The 19215-nt window shown below is 33.0% G+C and overlaps 1 protein-coding gene across 4 annotated transcripts in view; it reads left to right on the top strand.

Annotated features, from left to right (window-relative positions):
- The window catches only part of LOC138321291 (unconventional myosin-Ia-like), a 65049-nt gene extending 46228 nt beyond the window's left edge, over positions 1 to 18821 (top strand). The window contains exons 10-26 of one of the 4 annotated variants that reach the window (XM_069264862.1): positions 1351 to 1368; positions 3112 to 3138; positions 4582 to 4776; positions 5170 to 5284; positions 5528 to 5583; positions 6209 to 6274; positions 6563 to 6630; positions 6783 to 6999; positions 7251 to 7400; positions 7925 to 7993; positions 8422 to 8583; positions 8917 to 9048; positions 9506 to 9612; positions 9915 to 10050; positions 10505 to 10657; positions 12394 to 12530; positions 13196 to 18821. In XM_069264862.1, the coding sequence (XP_069120963.1) occupies positions 1351 to 1368; positions 3112 to 3138; positions 4582 to 4776; positions 5170 to 5284; positions 5528 to 5583; positions 6209 to 6274; positions 6563 to 6630; positions 6783 to 6999; positions 7251 to 7400; positions 7925 to 7993; positions 8422 to 8583; positions 8917 to 9048; positions 9506 to 9612; positions 9915 to 10050; positions 10505 to 10657; positions 12394 to 12530; positions 13196 to 13316 (1929 nt within the window). In that variant the 3' untranslated portion in view covers positions 13317 to 18821. The remainder of the gene's footprint in view (positions 1 to 1350; positions 1369 to 3111; positions 3139 to 4581; positions 4777 to 5169; positions 5285 to 5527; positions 5584 to 6208; positions 6275 to 6562; positions 6631 to 6782; positions 7000 to 7250; positions 7401 to 7924; positions 7994 to 8421; positions 8584 to 8916; positions 9049 to 9505; positions 9613 to 9914; positions 10051 to 10504; positions 10658 to 12393; positions 12531 to 13195) is intronic. The other 3 variants (XM_069264865.1, XM_069264863.1, XM_069264864.1) reach the window with 3 other exon arrangements.
- The last annotated feature ends 394 nt before the right edge of the window (positions 18822 to 19215 follow it).

Below are 19215 nucleotides of genomic sequence, written 5' to 3'. Positions count from 1 at the left end.
TTTGTTTTATCACAAATGAAGTCAAAGTATCATCACCAGATTTTAATGGTTTCAATGCTACGAAGAGCTCAGTAGCTATATTAGTTTGCTTTTAAATACATGGTTATTAATCATCTATTTCTATATTGGTCCTGTTATTGTTAGGTCAAAGTCTTTCATATTTGCTAAGGTCACAGAGCTATTGTCTTTGTCACAGAGAAAGACCTAACTATGAACTAGACCAATACAGAATTAGCAGATTAATGATGTGTTAAGACAATAACTACTTTCATCATGTTTGGCATTTTCCACATTAAAAACCCAGGAACAACCAGATGAAATTAACTACATTGATATAGACAACATTTCAGTTGATTCTACAAATAATGTTTTGAATTATAAAACTTTTATATATAAGACATCACCATATCATCTTGCAGGATTTAATATTGATATCAAGTGGCATGGGAATTGATTTTGGACCAGGATTAAGCAATTCATGCACACGAAGCCCTTGAAATCCATATATGCCCAGTTTCTGCATCTTTGTCTAGATTTTTTATGGTATTAATTTGACAGTTTTCTCAAATGTTTTCCTAGATGAAAGTAGTTTATTGTTAAAAGGAAGATAGGCATTACACAATTCAAATGTGGTTCGTTTTATTAGTAATAAGCAAGTAACTAATAAAACATTTAAGTAGAATTCTTAATGTAAAGAAACATTACTTCCATGTAATAAAGGGAAATTTTGAAATTTACAGAAAATACTTTTACTTCAATATATTATCTTGTTGTTTACAATATAAGCATCATATGTGCATCATGATTTTGACATGTTAGAGTTTTGGACCAGAAACAATAGCCTGTGTATCCTACCTACACAATATTACTGGCACTTTCATATGGTAGTTGTATAATCAAATGCATGTAAAGTTCTTTTCAATGGAGATTTTCCTTTTTTTGCCATTGAACAGAATCTGTCAGAAAAATCTAAAAAAAAAAAGAGCTTGTTGTAATGAAGGACTAATAAGACTGTTCATATAAATGACCTTCACCTTCATTCAAGATTACTGCATGGCAATATCAGTCTTTACACACCTTCTTGTCAATAACTATAGTGATTTGGAATTGGCCTTGTAGCATGCTGTGACAATGAGCTACCAAGTTTGTTGAAATGAATGACCTTAAATTTAATTCGAGGTCACATCATAGAGGGTCACATCATAGAGGGTCACGTCATAGAGGTCAAATATTTTACTGTAAAGTACTGAGAGGTCCATATAGACTTTCTAAATCCTTACCTTGTGTGTATACCAGCATGGTGTGTGTTTTGTATGATATATATATAGCCTTGCTCCATCCTTCTTCCAGTCTCCAACTAAGGTTGATGTAAGTAATATTATCACAGTCATCTCCTTCCTCTAACATCCTCAACTTGTCTCTCCTGTGTCTAACAGGTTAACATGGTGACATAACATATCAATTAATACCTAACATGGGCTACAGGGCATGAAGTGAATATTTTATATCTATTATGATTTAACATAAATATGGTATGTATTTTTTTCAGTGTGATAATAAAATGTTATATTACTAAACAAAGATCATGAACTTTTCAAGTTTCTGATACAATGGTGACTTGATTTTGTATCCAGTTTATCAAAAGATGTCAAAAGAATTATATCCTTCTATACATGCTTTGGTATCGCATGTGTTTGTAACCTCAAACACAATGCTGTCAATACCATGGTTACCACATATCGGGGAGATAACTTACTAAGTATCAGGGGTGGTAATAAATTACTTACTACATACCAGGGGAGATAACTCACTTCATTTAGGGGACATATAATGAAATAAATTACAACTTATCAGGGGAAATTACATAAATACTTAACTACATATCAGGGTAGATAAGAAGATTGCCACATATCAGGGGAGGTAATGAAATACCAGGGGAGATAATAGACTTCTTATATATCGGGGCAGATAATAAAATAATGTGCTATAGCTTTTTTCTAATTTGCTATATAGCTTAGCGAGATACTACAAATAATGTTTTATCAAAGATGCATTGCTGATGTAACATGAGAAAAATATCAAACATAATTTATATGATTACTATAAACAGAATCTACAATAATATTACTGTTTCCAATTTGTTACGGATTGTATGAGATACAATTTAAGATCTATGTTGGTTTTATGGCTGAAGCATTAGATGAGAATTGTAGGTACAGCTAATTTTACACCATCAAGTGTTTGATCAAGTATTGGGGAACTCAGGTGAACAAAATGATGCCTAATGCTGATACTAACCTTTCCTATGGTGGTGGTCTATGGGCCTGGTGAAGTAATAAGAGAAAATGATTCATCTGTCTTGGATTATAATGTGTATTTTGTAGAAAACTTATGAGCTCTCTTTGATTATGCAGAAATTTTACCTATACAATTTATAAGATAGTAAATTATATACAATTTCTTGACATCTTCTGCAACAGAAACACATGACATGTGTTTTTAATCTTTCCAGGCCTTTAACTCTAGTAAGAGTTGTACTGTTATACAGAAAGACACATCACAAAAATACTGCAGCTTCCCAAAACATACAGAAATTCTTACACAGAACACACTGCATACATGAAAGGCTGTCCTTAGATGACTTTAGCTGTTAATAAGACGTTTAAAGTTCAAACAACAATCAACCTTTTATTCTTTCATAATTTATCCATTGCACCGATCCTACCATATAGCTGAGCACATGCAAGCTTTTTAATATCCATTACCATGTAAAGAAGCACATGTAAATGTATATACATGTATAAGGTATACCTCTGTAAACAAGAACACATCAACTTACCATAGATATATACTGTACCTATAAGCCGTGGTCACAACTGAACCTGTGCAATACATACTTGCAAGGTATGTACTTATCAACAATGCGGTTGACACTCTATCTAACCCTACTCTGAAGCTCTCTTGCCATTTTAACTCCCAACATTTTCAGAAAAGCGTGGCCACTTTAGTTCCTCCAGGTTGTGACCACTGCTTACGAAAGCCTATGTAAAAGCACCTGCCATTCTGCTGTCCGTGTAATATCTATAAAATCCAATGTGTTTGTTTTGTTAGAGCTCCGTTGGTAAAAGTAAATACATGGTAAGAACAATGGTTTGTGGTTTTCTTGTAAAGGGCTTTGATATATTATTTTTCTCTCGTGGTGTTTTCTGAAGCTTAAAAACTGAGCAATTGCTTTTCTTTGCTTTCAATATGAAGATATATTGTGTCAATTGACTAAAGCAATATAAACGAAAGAAAGCATAATAAAAAAATTTGCAATGTTTTAACTCATTCACCCCCGAAGATACATTTAGGCTCTTCTAGATCAAAGACTAAACCAGTCTATGATGAAATTTCGGGGATGAATGAATTAAATTAATCAAGGTAATGTATGATGCTTTGATATTTCCTTAGTTTCTCTAGGTTGATACTCTAGTGTTTGCCTATCTTTATGCAGGTTTTTGTTCTTGAAAGATCTACTGCTGATGCACTTTTACAAATTTCTAATTTTACACAAAGTTAAATTAAAAATACAATTTTTGCAAGACGTTGAAGAAGAATTGTATAACTGGAATGACCACTGAGCTGTATATCTTGGTTCTGTTCTGATTTTCTATGTTTTTATATTTTGCTGTGACAGCTTTGGTGATGATATTTCTCTGTTTCCTTTGGCTTCCAGTGTGGTGACAGTGTATTTCACTTATATGGTATCAAGGAATGATTACCTTTAGGATTTAAGTTGCTATTTAATGCCACTGATTTTAAAAAAATGTAATTGGTCGGGTTATGAATTTAAATTTCAGTCTTTTCCCATAACTCAACTCCTTTAAGAATTCCTTGCATTTATCTTTGAATCCTTGATAAAATGATTTTAATATTTTAGTATATTAATGAAGTTATTGTTTAGATTTTAAATATACATTATTTAAACTATAATTAAAAACTGTGTTCAGCTCTGCTCTTCTTTGTTAATTCTGGGTTTACATGTATCGTCATTGTTGAATATTCTATTACCACCTTCCTGGCTATTTGCACTAAATCTGTTAGAGACATATAGCATATATACTTTACCTCTGTGTCTTGTCTTGTGTTTTAATTGAACTCCAGATCATTTCATATAACAACTTAAGTTCCATTGAGTAAATTGATTTATTTCAATAAAAAATTTATTCCTGTTTGACTTTCAAAAAGTAAATTTGATTATTTGCAAAAAAAATTAAAAAAACAATTCTAGTTGTTTTATTTAAAAAAAAGTTGTTTTGAATAGTTTGAATTGAGTTTTAAATCAAAATCATTTTTTGTCATATTTTAAAATATCGTAGTAGATGTTTTCTTTCACAGGAAAATAAACTCACAATTCTTTGCTAAAGGGAGATAATAACTCCGAAAGTTTACCGAAGCTGATTAAGCTATTATAATGCATAAATTATAGACTTCAAACAAAAACTATTCAAGTCAATAAAACTAGACTTGATAGTCATGGATTTGTATTATAAATGTGGTTGATAATGTTTTGAGACATAAATTCTTTGCTTTTCACAGCCTAATGTTGGTATCCTGGCAATGTTAGATGAGGAATGTCTACGACCAGGAAATGTCACCGACAAAACTTTCCTGGAGAAACTGAATGTAGCGTGCGGGAACCACCCCCACTATGAGAGCAGAGGCTGTCGGAAAAATCAGTCAGACCGTACACTCGCACATGATATTTTCCGTTTAAAGCATTATGCTGGAAATGTAAGTAAAATAATTTTGAATTGATGTATGAATTTCAACATCTGCTTGTCGCAGCAAATGATATCTAATATATATTTTTCATAGTCAAACCTGTCTATAAAGACCATCAAATGGACAATGAACAAAATGGTTTATTATAATTATAGCCATGTGGTCTTTATATACAGGTTAAAGTGTATAATTATTTATCATGTGGGACCCTAAAAATGTGGTCTTTATAAGCAGGAAGTTGTTATACAGAGGTGGTCACTAAGGCAGGTTTGTCTGTAACTAAGTTTCAAGAACAGATTTTTTCAATTAAAAAAAGGTTTAATTCATTTTAATTCTTTATGGCTCAGTTATTTCTATTAATTCTATATCAACATTAATGCATATTTAATTGTTGGTTAACAGGTGACATATAAGGTGGAAGGATTTATAGAAAAAAACAATGACCTTCTTTTCCGCGACCTTTCTCAAGCCATGTTTGCCTGTGATCATTCTCTCCTGAAGGCACTATTTCCAGAGGGTATGTATTCAATGATTGGTTAGTTTTTGGTTCTGTCCTGATCAAGTAACAATTTCCAAAGGGTACATATTCAATAATTGGTTAGTTTTGGTTCTCTCCTGTCCAAGGAACTATTTTCAGAGCTGTGTATATATTCCATTTTGTGATCGAAAACAATATGGCCGATAAACACATCTTGAGTTTTAACAAGTGAAGCTTGATTTCTCAATTTCTCAGAATCATAATATGTTTGTATTGTTGTAGGTGACCCAGCCTTGAAGTCGCTGAAGAGACCAGCAACAACAGGATCACAGTTCAAGGTACTAATATATTCTATCTTTGCATACAGAGTTACCTTGCGGGCAGGTATCAGTTGTGACATCATTACTTTGTGAGCTCAAATAACCTTGTTTTTTCTGTTAATATTTAAATACAGAATAATGTTATAGGGAGTAGCCCACACAGGTATTATAATTGTCCTTATATATTCAGCTGTCTACAAGTGGGAGGCGTTCTCTATTTTCCCACATAAACGGTACGAAAATGGCTGTAGTTTTGCCGATGTCCCTCCCTCTAACCTCCTGTACTGTTCCATCTTGTCCCATCCACTATCAATTTCCTGTACTTTATGGAGGTTTGATGGGCATTTATGCCTGTCAGACACTACTGGTTTCACTTCAATTGCGTGAAACTATAGGAAAGGAGTTTAAAAGGTTATCAAGATGCAGTAAAGTTACTGATGATACAATTTAGGTTTAGTGGCAATGTTTGTCATCTAAGATTTTCAAACAGTACCAAAGAACTTTGAATATTAATTATAAAAATAGTCACAGATTTTATTGATTGTTGTTGATGACTTCTAAATCCATTCACAAATTCCATCCATTTATTTGAATCTCCTTGTTTAGAATGATTAAAGGTCCACCTTAAATGTTTTGTCTGCAGGTGTCTGTGACAGAGCTGATGAAAAACCTACTGTCCAAAAACCCAAATTATGTAAGATGCATCAAGGTGAGTACCTTTTTGTTCTTTTTATTCCATGCAACTAGGTTGTCAAGAAATATTTCAAGTTATCCAAGTATTTATATTCATTTGTAATCAACTGGAATTTCTTTGATAGTATTGTTTAGTTTGAACCAACAAAGTATTTCTAATTAAAAGATGGTCTTTGAGTTAAAGATGGTTGAGTTTAAAGATTCAATTACACAAATCAACGACATTGATGAAGCCTAAAAGATTTATCATAAGTAATGTTTTTTACTGTCAGAGTTTTCAGTGTCTTTATATGAATTGTTTCAGCCTAATGACCAAAAGAAGCCTGGAGTGTTCACATTAGACATTGTCAAACATCAAGTTCGATATCTAGGGTGAGTATATAGTTAATATTTTACAAAGTTAAAGATTCCCTCAACAGTTGGTGGAGAAAGAGTAGTTTAAATGTGAATTCATCATAAGCTTTCTTTGTATGGTTGAGTTTTCCATCATCAGTTTTGAAGTATTGTGTTTGTCTTTGCTACAGCCTGATGGAGAATGTGAGAGTGAGAAGAGCAGGCTACGCCTTTAGGCAAACCTACCCACAATTCCTTTATCGCTACAAGATGTTGGCCAATGAAACATGGCCACACTGGTCAGGTGACCCAAAAGAGGGAGTGAAAATTATCTGCTTAGCCCAGGACATTTCAACTGATGAATATGCATTTGGAAAATCCAAGATCTTCATCCGAAATCCACGCATGGTAAGACATCAATATTGGTGCTGCTGTTCCATTCTAGGTTTAAGCCATGATTCAGTGATTAAGATATCTTGTGATTACTTTTATAGATACTTGGATATAATTATATCATCAGATTTAATTTTAATTTTAATGTTTCTATGTTAAGATGACAAAATATCTCTCTTGATATGCAAAGAGCTTTTGACTAGAAATCATATATAGCAGATATTTAATCCCATGCCAGTTTGAGAATTAAACTTCTGTCTTTGTAGTTGTTTGACATGGAGGAGAGGAGGCGAGATCGTATGCACTACTTAGCTGTGATGATACAGAAGACATACAAAGGCTGGAAGCAACAGAAACTTTACCAGTTGATGAGGGCCAGTCAGGTCATCATCGCGGCACGATTTAGAGGATTCTGGGTAAGATAGCTATGAATTATGGGTGTGATCCATGCGACTCAGTTAGTACTTAGTTACTATTAATTATTTAAAGCCAGTAGTGCTAATTAATTGAAGGGATTTTGATGAATTCAAAACATGTAATTCATCTTAATTTATCATTGTTTAGCGATCGATGCAGAGAAATTTTTATGAAAGTCATATTACTACAGTCAAACCTGTCTATAAGAGCCACCCAAGGGACAAGGGAAAAGGGATTTGTATTACCAATTGATCTTTATACACAGGTGAATTTGTGTTATAAATGATCATTTAGAAAAGTCTTGTTAAGCAGGTGATCTTCATATAGCAGTGGTCGCTAAGTCAAATTAGTGAGCACTTCTTCCATGATATATAATTGTCATTGCCTTCAGCCATGAGTGCCAGTCAAAATATGCTAAAATAGAAAAAAATCTTTGAAGATGAGACGAGAGGTGCAATTTAACACAAAAGTTATGATAATTCATTAATGAATTGACTTGTAACCTTCTTGTTATATTGAACAGGCCCAGAAACAGTACAAGAAGACAAAGAATGCCACCTTGGTGTTACAGTGTTTCGTTCGAGGCTGGAGGGTAAGGGTTATCATATCATTTAAGTACTGCTGTGTGCAACAGATACTGAGATTTGTGAATTTAGACTTTGTAAATGTACTGACAGGCCCACACTACTGTATAGCTGGATATTTCCTTGGGGATGATATTTTCAAGATTGTACAGAACTTTCTCGAAAATTGAAAATTGCAAAAATTTATTTTCTCCTTTTTTGGATCAAATCACGAAAATTTTGAGCTGGGAAAATAAATGATATCTGATTTCCTAAAAAATACTGCTGTATATATTTGCCATTTATATTCATGGAACAAAAATTCTGTTATTTTGATTTAAAATTCAGAAAAGAAAAAATAATGAAATGTTTATAAGCTGACTATAGGAGTATTAAGGTTTACCTTTGTAGTTATTATTTTACGGATTAAATTTTCATGCTAATCTTTGTGTTTTAGGCACGTGTGCTGCTGAAGAAGCTAAAAAGAGAAAAATTGGAGCTTTGGGCTGTGGCTGTTATCAGGAAATACTTCCTCGGCTGGAGAGTCCGGAAAGAATACCGGAAGAAGTTCCGGGCACAGGCTGGACCCAAGATTGTCAAGTTCCTCCAAGTCGCTTTGGTAGGTTGATGTTCTCTTTGAAAATATTATGGTTAATGAAGTTACATGTCTAAATTACCAGAGAAAATTCATTTTGGATCCCACCAGGATTCAAAATCTTAGCAGAATCTCAGCAGGATTTGACACTGTTATGGGGATCCTGGTTTGGGAAACTGGGAACCCTATCGGACATGACCCAGATTCTGGTGGGAAAAGACAGGGATGTCCATTGGGCAAACAATTTTCCCGGTTTATCCTGTCGGGATTCACACTTGTCCTCTTTTGAGACTCCATTTAGGCATATATTGTTAAATAGAATGGATTGATTGAATATTTCCTTGATTTAATTTGCAGAAGAAACAGTTCTTGTTAAATCTGAAGAAGAGTCTACCCTCCATGTCCCCTACCGACCCCTACTGGCCTAAGTGCTCACCACGCTTCAAGAACACATCAGACCAACTACAGGTTCTCTTCCATCGATGGCGGGTAAGTAACGTCAGACCAACTACAGGTTCTCTTCCACCGATGGCAGGTAAGTAACGTCAGACCAACTACAGGTTCTCTTCCACCGATGGCAGGTAAGTAACGTCAGACCAACTACAGGTTCTCTTCCACCGATGGCAGGTAAGTAACGTCAGACCAACTACAGTTTCTCTTCCACCAAAGGCAGGTAAGTACATGTTACTGTACACACATCACAAAAATACACTATATGGTACAAATCTGATGATTGAATCTTGTTAATGTTTGGCTAATTTACCATTAATTAGTCCCACTTTCTGGTGTGTGTGTGTGTTTGTGTGTCATATCAGATTTTGACATAATATTGTGACATCACATTTGCCAGAAGGTGGGACTTTTGTACTTGACCCACATTGTTTAAGATCTTGAAACCCGCCGTTTTGATACATTTTTTATTGAGTTGATTTGTGTATGGTTTTAGTGTGCTAAGTACAGACAGAAGTTTGACACGGCGGAGAGATACAAAATGAAAGAGAAGGTCACCGCCAGTGATCTGTTTAAGGACAAGAAGGAAGGATACACACAAACGTAAGATTGTTAGATAAATGCAAAATTGATAAACAAGCGTAAGATTGATAATTAAACGTAAGATTGATCAATAAACCTCAGATTGATACACAAACATGAGATTAATACACTAACGTAAATTAATACATCAATGTAGGATTATCATTTATTCAATTTCATATTTGTGGCTGTTAGTTGAGCAAATGAATTCTTAATACTCCTGTTATGAAATGGGGAGACATAAAGTGTTATGGTTCTTATACTCCTACTAGTATGAAAACGGGGACATATAATTTTACCCATGTATGTCTTTTTAATTACAGTGTTTCGAATGCGTTTGCTGGAGATTATCAAAATCTACGGCAGAATCCAAAATGGAAGAAAATGAATGAAGTAGCCAACGATAATCATGTTGTGTTTGCTGATGCTATTAAAAAGGTCAACAGAGCCAATGGAAAGGTGGGTGTTTTTCAGCTGCATGGCAGACCAAAATACAATTCTGATGCTAACATTTTTTTCTTTTAAACTTTTTAAGATTTCTATAGCTCCCAAAATGAAGTTAATGGGTTATATTTGAATCGGGTTGTCAGTCTGTCCGTCGGTCTGTCTGTAGACACAACTTTGTCTGGCAAACTCCTCCTAAACTATTTGACAGATTTTGATCAAATTTGGTTCACAGAATTCTGACATAAAGGGAGTTGAGTACAGTATATAGGGTTCTGCAACGTCACCTATAAATGGAGTTATTACTGTGCAGCGGGAGTATTAGTCGTCCAATCTGATGACAGTTCTAGATGAGATACTCAACAACTTCTCTTTCCCTCTAAATAATTTGATTAATTGTTGTATCTGTATTGCTTCAGCAATGTTCAGCAGGCTTTTTTTTTATCACAACAGTATATTTATGTTACAGATGGTCGACCAGCTCTTGGTAGTCAGTACACAGGCTATACTAGTGATAGAACACCACACCATGATGGTCAAGTACCGCATCCCTGTGGCAGAAATCAAAAGGATATCGCTGAGTCCCTTCAGGGACACTCTGGTTGTCCTTCACCTTCAAAAGGTGAGCATCCATTTGTAATAAGGTCAATGGGGATCAAACAGAGCTCAAAGTTCAATTATATAGAATGATGAAGTTAAAATGGAGAAAAAATAAGGTTCAGAAAATGGAAACAAATCTATCATAGCTCTTCATTGTTAAAGTAGCATTCCTTGTTTAACTTGTCTTTGTCAATGCTATACACTGATGACATTAATGTCTTTATGTAGTACAATCCTCTATTGATGACGTTGTATTTAGTGCAGTATCCCCGATTTAATGATGTAGTTAGGGCTTTCTTTATTTCTTACTGACTTTTTATAATACAGCATTTTGATATTGTTGGTATCCTGACCAATGCATGATTAATCTCCTCCCTAGAGAAAAACAAATGGCAAACTAATATGAACATGTGGTTTTTCCTGATCTGATGACATTTTTGTATGACCTTAACCTTAATTCAAAGGTCAGTAGTTACTTGTTCTGTGACTATAGTTATCTCCTCTTGTTCATAAACAGTAGTTTTTACCTGTGTTCCTACGATATCCTTAAATCCAAATCTCCAATAGCTAGTTGTCTCACCTTGCTTATATGTATGGAGTAATTATAGAGGAAACTAGAATTTACCTGTCTTAATACAAAATCCTTAAACTTCCGTCTCCCATACCTAGTTGTCTCCCCTTGTTTATATATATGAAGTAATTGTAGAGGACAATATCATTGACCTGTCTTCCTACTTTAGCCCAATATATATGTGGTTGTCTCCCCTTGGCCATTTAGTTATCCTTACTATGTGTAGTGTATTTATTAGTACGTTTGTCTCCATTGTTTATAATGCATTAGACAGAAGAGGAAGAACTTCCGCCCGATCCAGCAGTGAGTTTTATGTCATTGTATCAAAATGTTTACTTTGAGCTTCACTTTGTCTTCAGTTGTTTACTTTGCATGGTTTTAATATGTCATCCTTTGTATTTTGTTAATTATTTTATTTCAGGTAAAGTTTTATTATGATATATGTCATTTATGATCTTAGATTAATATTCATTTTGAATGGAACTTCATTAAGCAAGGTTTTATTTATTGGAACCTTGGAAATTATAAATTTCATTTAATTTTCATTTTTTTGTAATTTAACTTTATTTCAAAATGGTTTGACATGATTCTATTTTAATATTCACATTTGGACTATCCATTCACACAAAATTAAAACTTTATTTTTTTTTGTGTGTTGAGCTTAGGAAAAATCTCTACATAGCAGTATTTGTATATGTATATGGATCTCACAAACTTAACAAGAGAACACAGAATGATTAGTGCTAATTTTACAAGATCAATCGATATAAAGGGATATTTAGATCTATACGCATCTTTCAATTTCAATTTTCAAATATCTTATTGACAATGATAGTACATTTTGTAAATGTTATTTGATAGAATTGGACGTCTGACATAGCCAGGTAGCTTAATCCTATTCTTATATAATATAGGTAGAATGCATACAAACAAACAAAACAAATTAAACATGAAATATATAAATATATGATGTATCTTTTACAAAAATGGAGTAGAATATAAGGGAATATTAAAGTAATCAAAAGTGAATAATCAAAATAAATAAAACAATTAATAAAATGAAATTGCTTTATCTCATCTATTATCACAAATTGATTAGTGAATCAAATCAACAGAGTTAACCCAAAACAAATTATGGACAAATTAAGAATGGCAGTTATGAAACTTAGTAATGATTAATGTTTCAGCATGAGAATGGTGATAAGCTGTCAAAGAAGGGAGATTTCTTGTTTTGCTGTGATCATGCCATGGAGGCCGTGGCTAAAACCTACCTGGTGATACAAAACAGTACATCACAAGCACCTAGTGTTCAGATATCTAAACAGTAAGTATGAGAAACAGAATATCAAACTAGTGCTACAGAATAGAACATCACAAGCACCTAGTGTTCAGATATCTAAACAGTAAGTATGAGAAACAGAATATCAAACTAGTGCTACAGAATAGTACATCACAAACACCTAGTGTTCAGATATCTAAACAGTAAGTATGAGAAACAGAATATCAAACTAGTGCTACAGAATAGTACATCACAAGCACCTAGTGTTCAGATATCTAAACAGTAAGTATGAGAAACAGAATATCAAACTAGTGATACAAAACAGACACACACACCTAGTGTTCAGATATCTAAACAGTAAGTATGAGAAACAGAATATCAAACTAGTGATACAAAACAGCACATCAAAAGCACCTACCGGGGCGGTAGTGTTCAGAAATGTAAACAGTAAGTACGAGAAACAGAATATCAAACTAGAGGCACAAATCAGTTCATCACATGTTTGAATGCTAATATGCAACATTCTACATTGTATTTATCTTCCACCCAGATTTGATTCAATATCAACTGTGTAGTATATATACATTATATGTTAACAATTTATTATTAAAAAGTGATTACCAATCAAATCTGTTATCTGAAGTCCCTTTAGTGGATCTACCGTATTTAATTTGTCTTATTAAATTATCATCACATTCTTTTGTCCTCAGATTTTCTGCACAGTTCGGAGCAACATCTGTTCAACTGAATTTCCAAAGTGGTGTACAAGACATTGTTGGTGGTATAAAAATCCAGAGGAGGAAAAACGTGATGGATGTACTAGAGTCCTAGAGATGATGAATGTGTCCATGGGAAGGCAGCCAAGGAGAGCTTACAAAGACTACATGTGTCTGTGGGGGAAGGCCTGAAATGGTAGAAATGTATGAAGATTGAGGACCTATGGTGATGAAGTACTTGTTGGACCTGGTTAAGATAGAGGAGTTTTAGAATGTGTTTGTGGAGAGTGAGATATTTTGCTGTATGTATGATGACAATTGATATAATTTTCATGAATAAAAACATGACAGCTTTTTATGAATAAAAACATAACAACTTGTAATGGTTATGCACCATACTGTTCAGGTTATTTAAGCTCCCTATCTGAATGCTCCCAAAAGTCGGGAAGTCTCAAATCTCTTTTAGAAATCAAGGCACTTATGCCATTGGTATGTTGTTTGGATGAAATTATAAAGTTAATTCAAATGAATGATCAAGACTTTCTATCATCAGACCTTTTATATAAACAGGCATAAGCTACATGTATATTTCCATATTTGTTTTGTGAGAACAATTTGTTTTCCATTAGAAAAACAAAACCCTATGTAGATGATGCAGGTTTAATGGATCTGAAGATAAATCATTTCTTAGTAATAATGATAAATGTATAACATTGAAAATTAGATTGATAATGTTTCCATATAATTTTTGCACGTAAGATTTTCTAAATGTACAGCATTTACTGTCAGAGCATCATCTATCGTCCATTACTGATCTGGCTCCCCAAAATTTTAATACAAACACCTTTTATTTTGCAGTATATGTATAGTTTGTACTTTACACAAAGTCATGACTACAAATTCCATTGGCATCATATATACATCAAAGTACCGTGATTGTATTTCTCTTTGTGATTATCGACGGATTTGTATGGAAGTGGTGAGTGATATATATACAGATATTGTGATGTCATTTAGCTTATACATATAGTGCTATTTATACAACAGTGATGTTACATGATTTACTCGTTATAGCTGTGCTAGATACCATATATATTAGCCAGAAGTTCCGTTGTTTTTTACTTGATATTTTGTTGATGCATTTATTAACCATGGATCTGAACCAAGTTATCGTAGAAGACCAATTGTAGTTGTTAATATTTTATTCAGACAAAAACAGATTTTCCCATCAGTGAAAGGAAAGTAATATCTAGTCCACATGCAGTTATATGTTTCATTTCATTCTGGTATTTTTATAACATATTCCATCATATTTGGTAATTAAGTAGTTTTAACATGGTTAAGCGAGGAAAGAATATTGCCATGTCAAACCTTCAATGAAAATGCAAAATCATTGTGACCTTTTTTACATGTACAAACATGTTCTTTATATGATGTACCTGTACCTAATTTTCCTTTCTATAGCTAAATAACACAAATGATTTGAAATATACAGTTGTTACAAAAGCTACAAAATTGTAAGTAGATAATAAAGAGGATTTCTTAATAATAGAAATTAAAGACTTATCTGCATGGAATGAGGTTGAAAGGTTATGTAATTATGGACATTTTGTTTTGGTAGTCAGTGTCTCCTCTAACCCTATGCCGTCATCTGACATTTTGACAAATATACCTATATATATACACTTTACAACTGGCATCTGATTGGTCTAGTTTAAATACTAGATATAACTGAGGTCATCAAATAAACAGAAATATCATCGCACATTGCAGGATTTTGCATTTCATGTTCATTTCTATGAAGGGTTACCATGGCGATTGATTTTGATAATATATATGATTCCTTTTTGAGGTGTTACGAAGAGTTGATCTGTATGCAATATTGGTGCCTTACTGGCTGCTGATCTGTTGTATATGTTTATACTATTGTCACATACCCTAATGGATCTTCACCCGTCATCATTCATGTATTTATGAAGAGGGAGTATAAGAGAAACCAGAAGGGTATCTTTAAATGTATCTACACATACAACAGTCTTATGTGTATGTATTTTTTGGTTTCTGTTTCTATTTCATGTATTTAATTTTATATCTTACTTCAAACATAATCTGCAATGCATCTATGCCATGTGCCTTTTTTCGGCTCCAGAAAATTGCCTCAAATAGTATTGCCTAACGAAAAGGTATTGCATCAGACTTTTTTGCATCAATTTTATTATTTTGACTGAATAGGTTGCCTGTGTTATCCAAGAATTACTTCTAGTGTCATACTTGAAAGTAGATGATGATTAAAGATTTAGTTCCAAGGACTTGGGTTTTGTTCATAGCTGCATTTGCTTGTAATTAGTTCATTGGAAGTAATTTGAAGTAATTCTCTCATAACATCACCCATGAATGATATTATTAAAATTTAAGATAATTCTTTTTATTTTCATGATTTTGTGACATTTTTTATAAACATGTGTCTTTACCTATACAAAGTAGACTTCTAGTGGACCAATTGTTACATTATAAGTATGTACATTTAATGTATCATTAACATATGTTCTGTTACATGTGTACAGTTGGATGAGAATCACATATTTCTGTACACTAAAAATATGTATTTTCACAACAAGTTGATATCTATTAGTACAGATATAACAAACTTTGTGAATGTATTGTTTTTTATTCACCACATTAAGGATTAAAAGTGTTTGTCTATTCACCTGGAGTTTGTCAACACTCTCACATACTGCTTCATTCCTTCAAAGATAATCACAAACCCTCACCGTATAGAAAAATAAAAATTATTGGACAGGTTTATTGTGTCAAGGTTAAGGTCACGATTACTGAAGTTACAGAACATCATTGTCAGCACTCTAGTGGCTTTCTTTAGAGTTTCATTGTTTTCAGGTCAAACTCAAGGTCACTCATTGTCAGCATGATTTCATTAAAATTAAACAAGTTCTTGTGTCACAATGTTGAGGTCTCTGTTTCTAATGAGTGTGATATCTTTACCACTTCAAATTCTGACATTAAAAGGTGGCAATGCATTACTGTGTTTAGACATTCATGATATGGATAAATGTTTGTATCATATAGACTTACATTTTCAGGAGGAAAATATTTCTATATTCAGTTTCTGGAAAAAAAGCCGGTAAAAGTATTTTCTCAATAGATTTCCAAAAGACACTGACTGCAGATACCATGATAGGTTTATACAAAACGATGTGAGGATTTCAGAACAATTCATTCCTACCCACAAGGGCAGATAACTCTGCAATATGCAAAGACGTAATACGGTATCCATATTTTACATACATTGTTATTATGTATTTGACAGGACTTAGGCTAAAAAAATGTTTGTTTAGGGTTACATTTCTTTTTTTCTTCCCTAAGCAGACATTTTTTGTTTAGAAATCAGAATCTGTCTTGCTCCTAATAACAGTTAATAAAGTTAGTTTGATAGCTTAATGTTTTTTAATAGTGTAGATTTTGTTGTACCTTGTAAATGTTAAGTTTGTTGTAATTTTATAATGCACTTTTTGTATGATTTCTGTAACCTGGGCTTTCTTATACATTTGTGATTGTCAATATTTATACCTAAATTATAAGATCAACCAATGCCATTTAGTGCTTACATGTATAGATGTAGAAAATGTATAATCAGTGCTTGAAATTCCTGTTGAAGAATGTAGTTTTTGGACACCTTTTGATATGATTTAAGTCTGCTATATTTTGTGTTATATGTTGTGATGAATACATATATACTGTTGTCTACTTAATACTAAATATCAGTTTGTACATTACATGGGAAACCCTATATAAATAAGTTTGGTTTTTATTTAAAGTTTGTTCGTAGATTTCTGCTTATTATATGACAATCTGTTTAGTAATTCAGTTTGACTCTGGTTTTTTTACCTATTGTTGTTCAGGGACATAAAACTTTTCAGGTATAAAGAGAAAACCATCTATGTAAATTTATTGTTTTAATTAATATGAAAGATATACAAATATCCATAGACCAGTTAAAACCAAATGAAAAACACATATCTTAACTTATATTCAACTTTCATTACACCTGTAGGTATTATTTTCTGGGTGTGCAGTCTGATGAATTCTACCACTGGTAGGCCTATCTTGTGCTGTATTATTGAAGAAATCCACTCGTTACAAGGCTGATGGTCACTTTCCTTCCTGTTATCACATAACCCATTCACCCTTGAAGACACACTTAAATTTTTCCAATTCAAATGCTGGAATAGTTCATTATGATTTTTCAGGGGTACATGACTTAATGAAAGTTTACAGATTCTTTCACTTACTATCCTATTAAAATGACACTACAGATATCACTATACAGTCATGTAGCTTTTTGATGATCTGAAATGTCCCAATATCATTTTACATATTTTTATGTTTTGACATTTAATACATTCAGTGATATTTCCACTTGTATACTAACCTGATTGTCACAATGCTTATCTTTTGAGGAAAATAATGAAATCCTTTTTTTATACCAGCAATAGCTAATAAGGCCTGCGGAACCAAGACAAGAGTGAAAGCTAGATCAAATAATTTAAAATTCTATCTGGTCATTGCAATTCATAGGTCCTTAGTTCTAATTAAATATTAGATACACAATTATTTCTTTCTTTTTTTTCTTAAAAAAAGGTTGTCTGCATTATTATCTATGATATAACTACACAAAAGAATGGTCAGAGTAGGGCTAAGAAACACATTGATGTCACAAACACAATTATGACTTCTGTGTGATGTCACAATTCCCTGAATTGCAATATTCGTAGGGGGCGTTTATAGCATAGAAATGAATGAGTCCAAAACATTGACCTCCACATGACCGTGTATTAGCCAATGAGGATAGTGCAAAATCTGTTATTTAGTGATAACCAGCTGTTCGAAAGTTATTCTGGTACAAAAACATTTTAGTTTGAGTTATTGTCTATACTTGGCCCTCACAGTCAAACCTCATTAACCCAAAGTCAGCGGGACCTTTGTTACACTTAATCAAGAGTTATTGAAGTGTATACTATGACTAAAATGTAAAATGTGGGTCTCTGACGATAGGAGGTTGAGCTATTTAGATAAGCAATTAAAAAAAATAATGAGTTTTTTACAGGTTTCAAGAACTTTTCTGCTAATTAAGTGTGAAGCTTTTAATCATCTTGTACATTTACTAACTACAAACTTATCTTTGAACCAACCTTTATCTTAGATCATTACCAAAGTAAGTATTTGTATATTTGTGACTTGTTTATAATATACTGATCTGATGAAATGTTATTATCTGTACAATAATACATATATCAATAATTTATAACAGTATTAATTATATAATAGCATATAGCTTTACTTTGCAATAACAATTCTTACAAAAAGTAGAAGCTATCGTGTTAAAATCTATTTTAATCTGTTTCTCACAATTCCATCAAAGGCTGTGCTTTTTACCTTGTGTATCTGATTTTCTCTGCAATTTTCTTTTTGTGTTTTGCTTTGATTGTACAGAAATTTGCTAGTCCCTAAGATCTCGCATGTTATTATGTGGAGAGTGCAGTTATTGTATCATGTCAAAATAAATAAATGTACAAACAGAAAATGTGATTTTCATTCAGGAAAATGTTGTTCTCTCTTTTTTTCAAATATATACAATGGGCGACGTGTAATTGTCAATGATGTAAGAGACGCTTTGGCTGTTTGGTTAGGATGTCCCAACATATTACTACAAGTCCTTCACCTCTGGATTGTGAGTTCAATTCCGATGTTAGGGGCACCAAGTACTGACCACTGGTCTGTGGTTTTTCTTCGGGTACTGTTTTTCTTCCACCTAAATCTCTAAATATGACACTTGATTTGTTGTATGACAATTGGCTGTTTATCAGTCTAATTAAAATAAGACTTGTAAGTCAATCCCACTATGATGCTCTACCTTGAGCTCCATACAAAATCTTAAGGAATTCCCGTTCAGGGTCACTTCAGCATGTTAACCCCTGGCCTAGAATCGAAACGTCTGG

This window comes from Argopecten irradians, chromosome 4 (assembly GCF_041381155.1).
Source record: "Argopecten irradians isolate NY chromosome 4, Ai_NY, whole genome shotgun sequence".
Taxonomy (NCBI): domain Eukaryota; kingdom Metazoa; phylum Mollusca; class Bivalvia; order Pectinida; family Pectinidae; genus Argopecten; species Argopecten irradians.
Note: the sequence above shows the minus strand (reverse complement) of the source record. Positions and strands in the feature narration are given on the sequence as shown.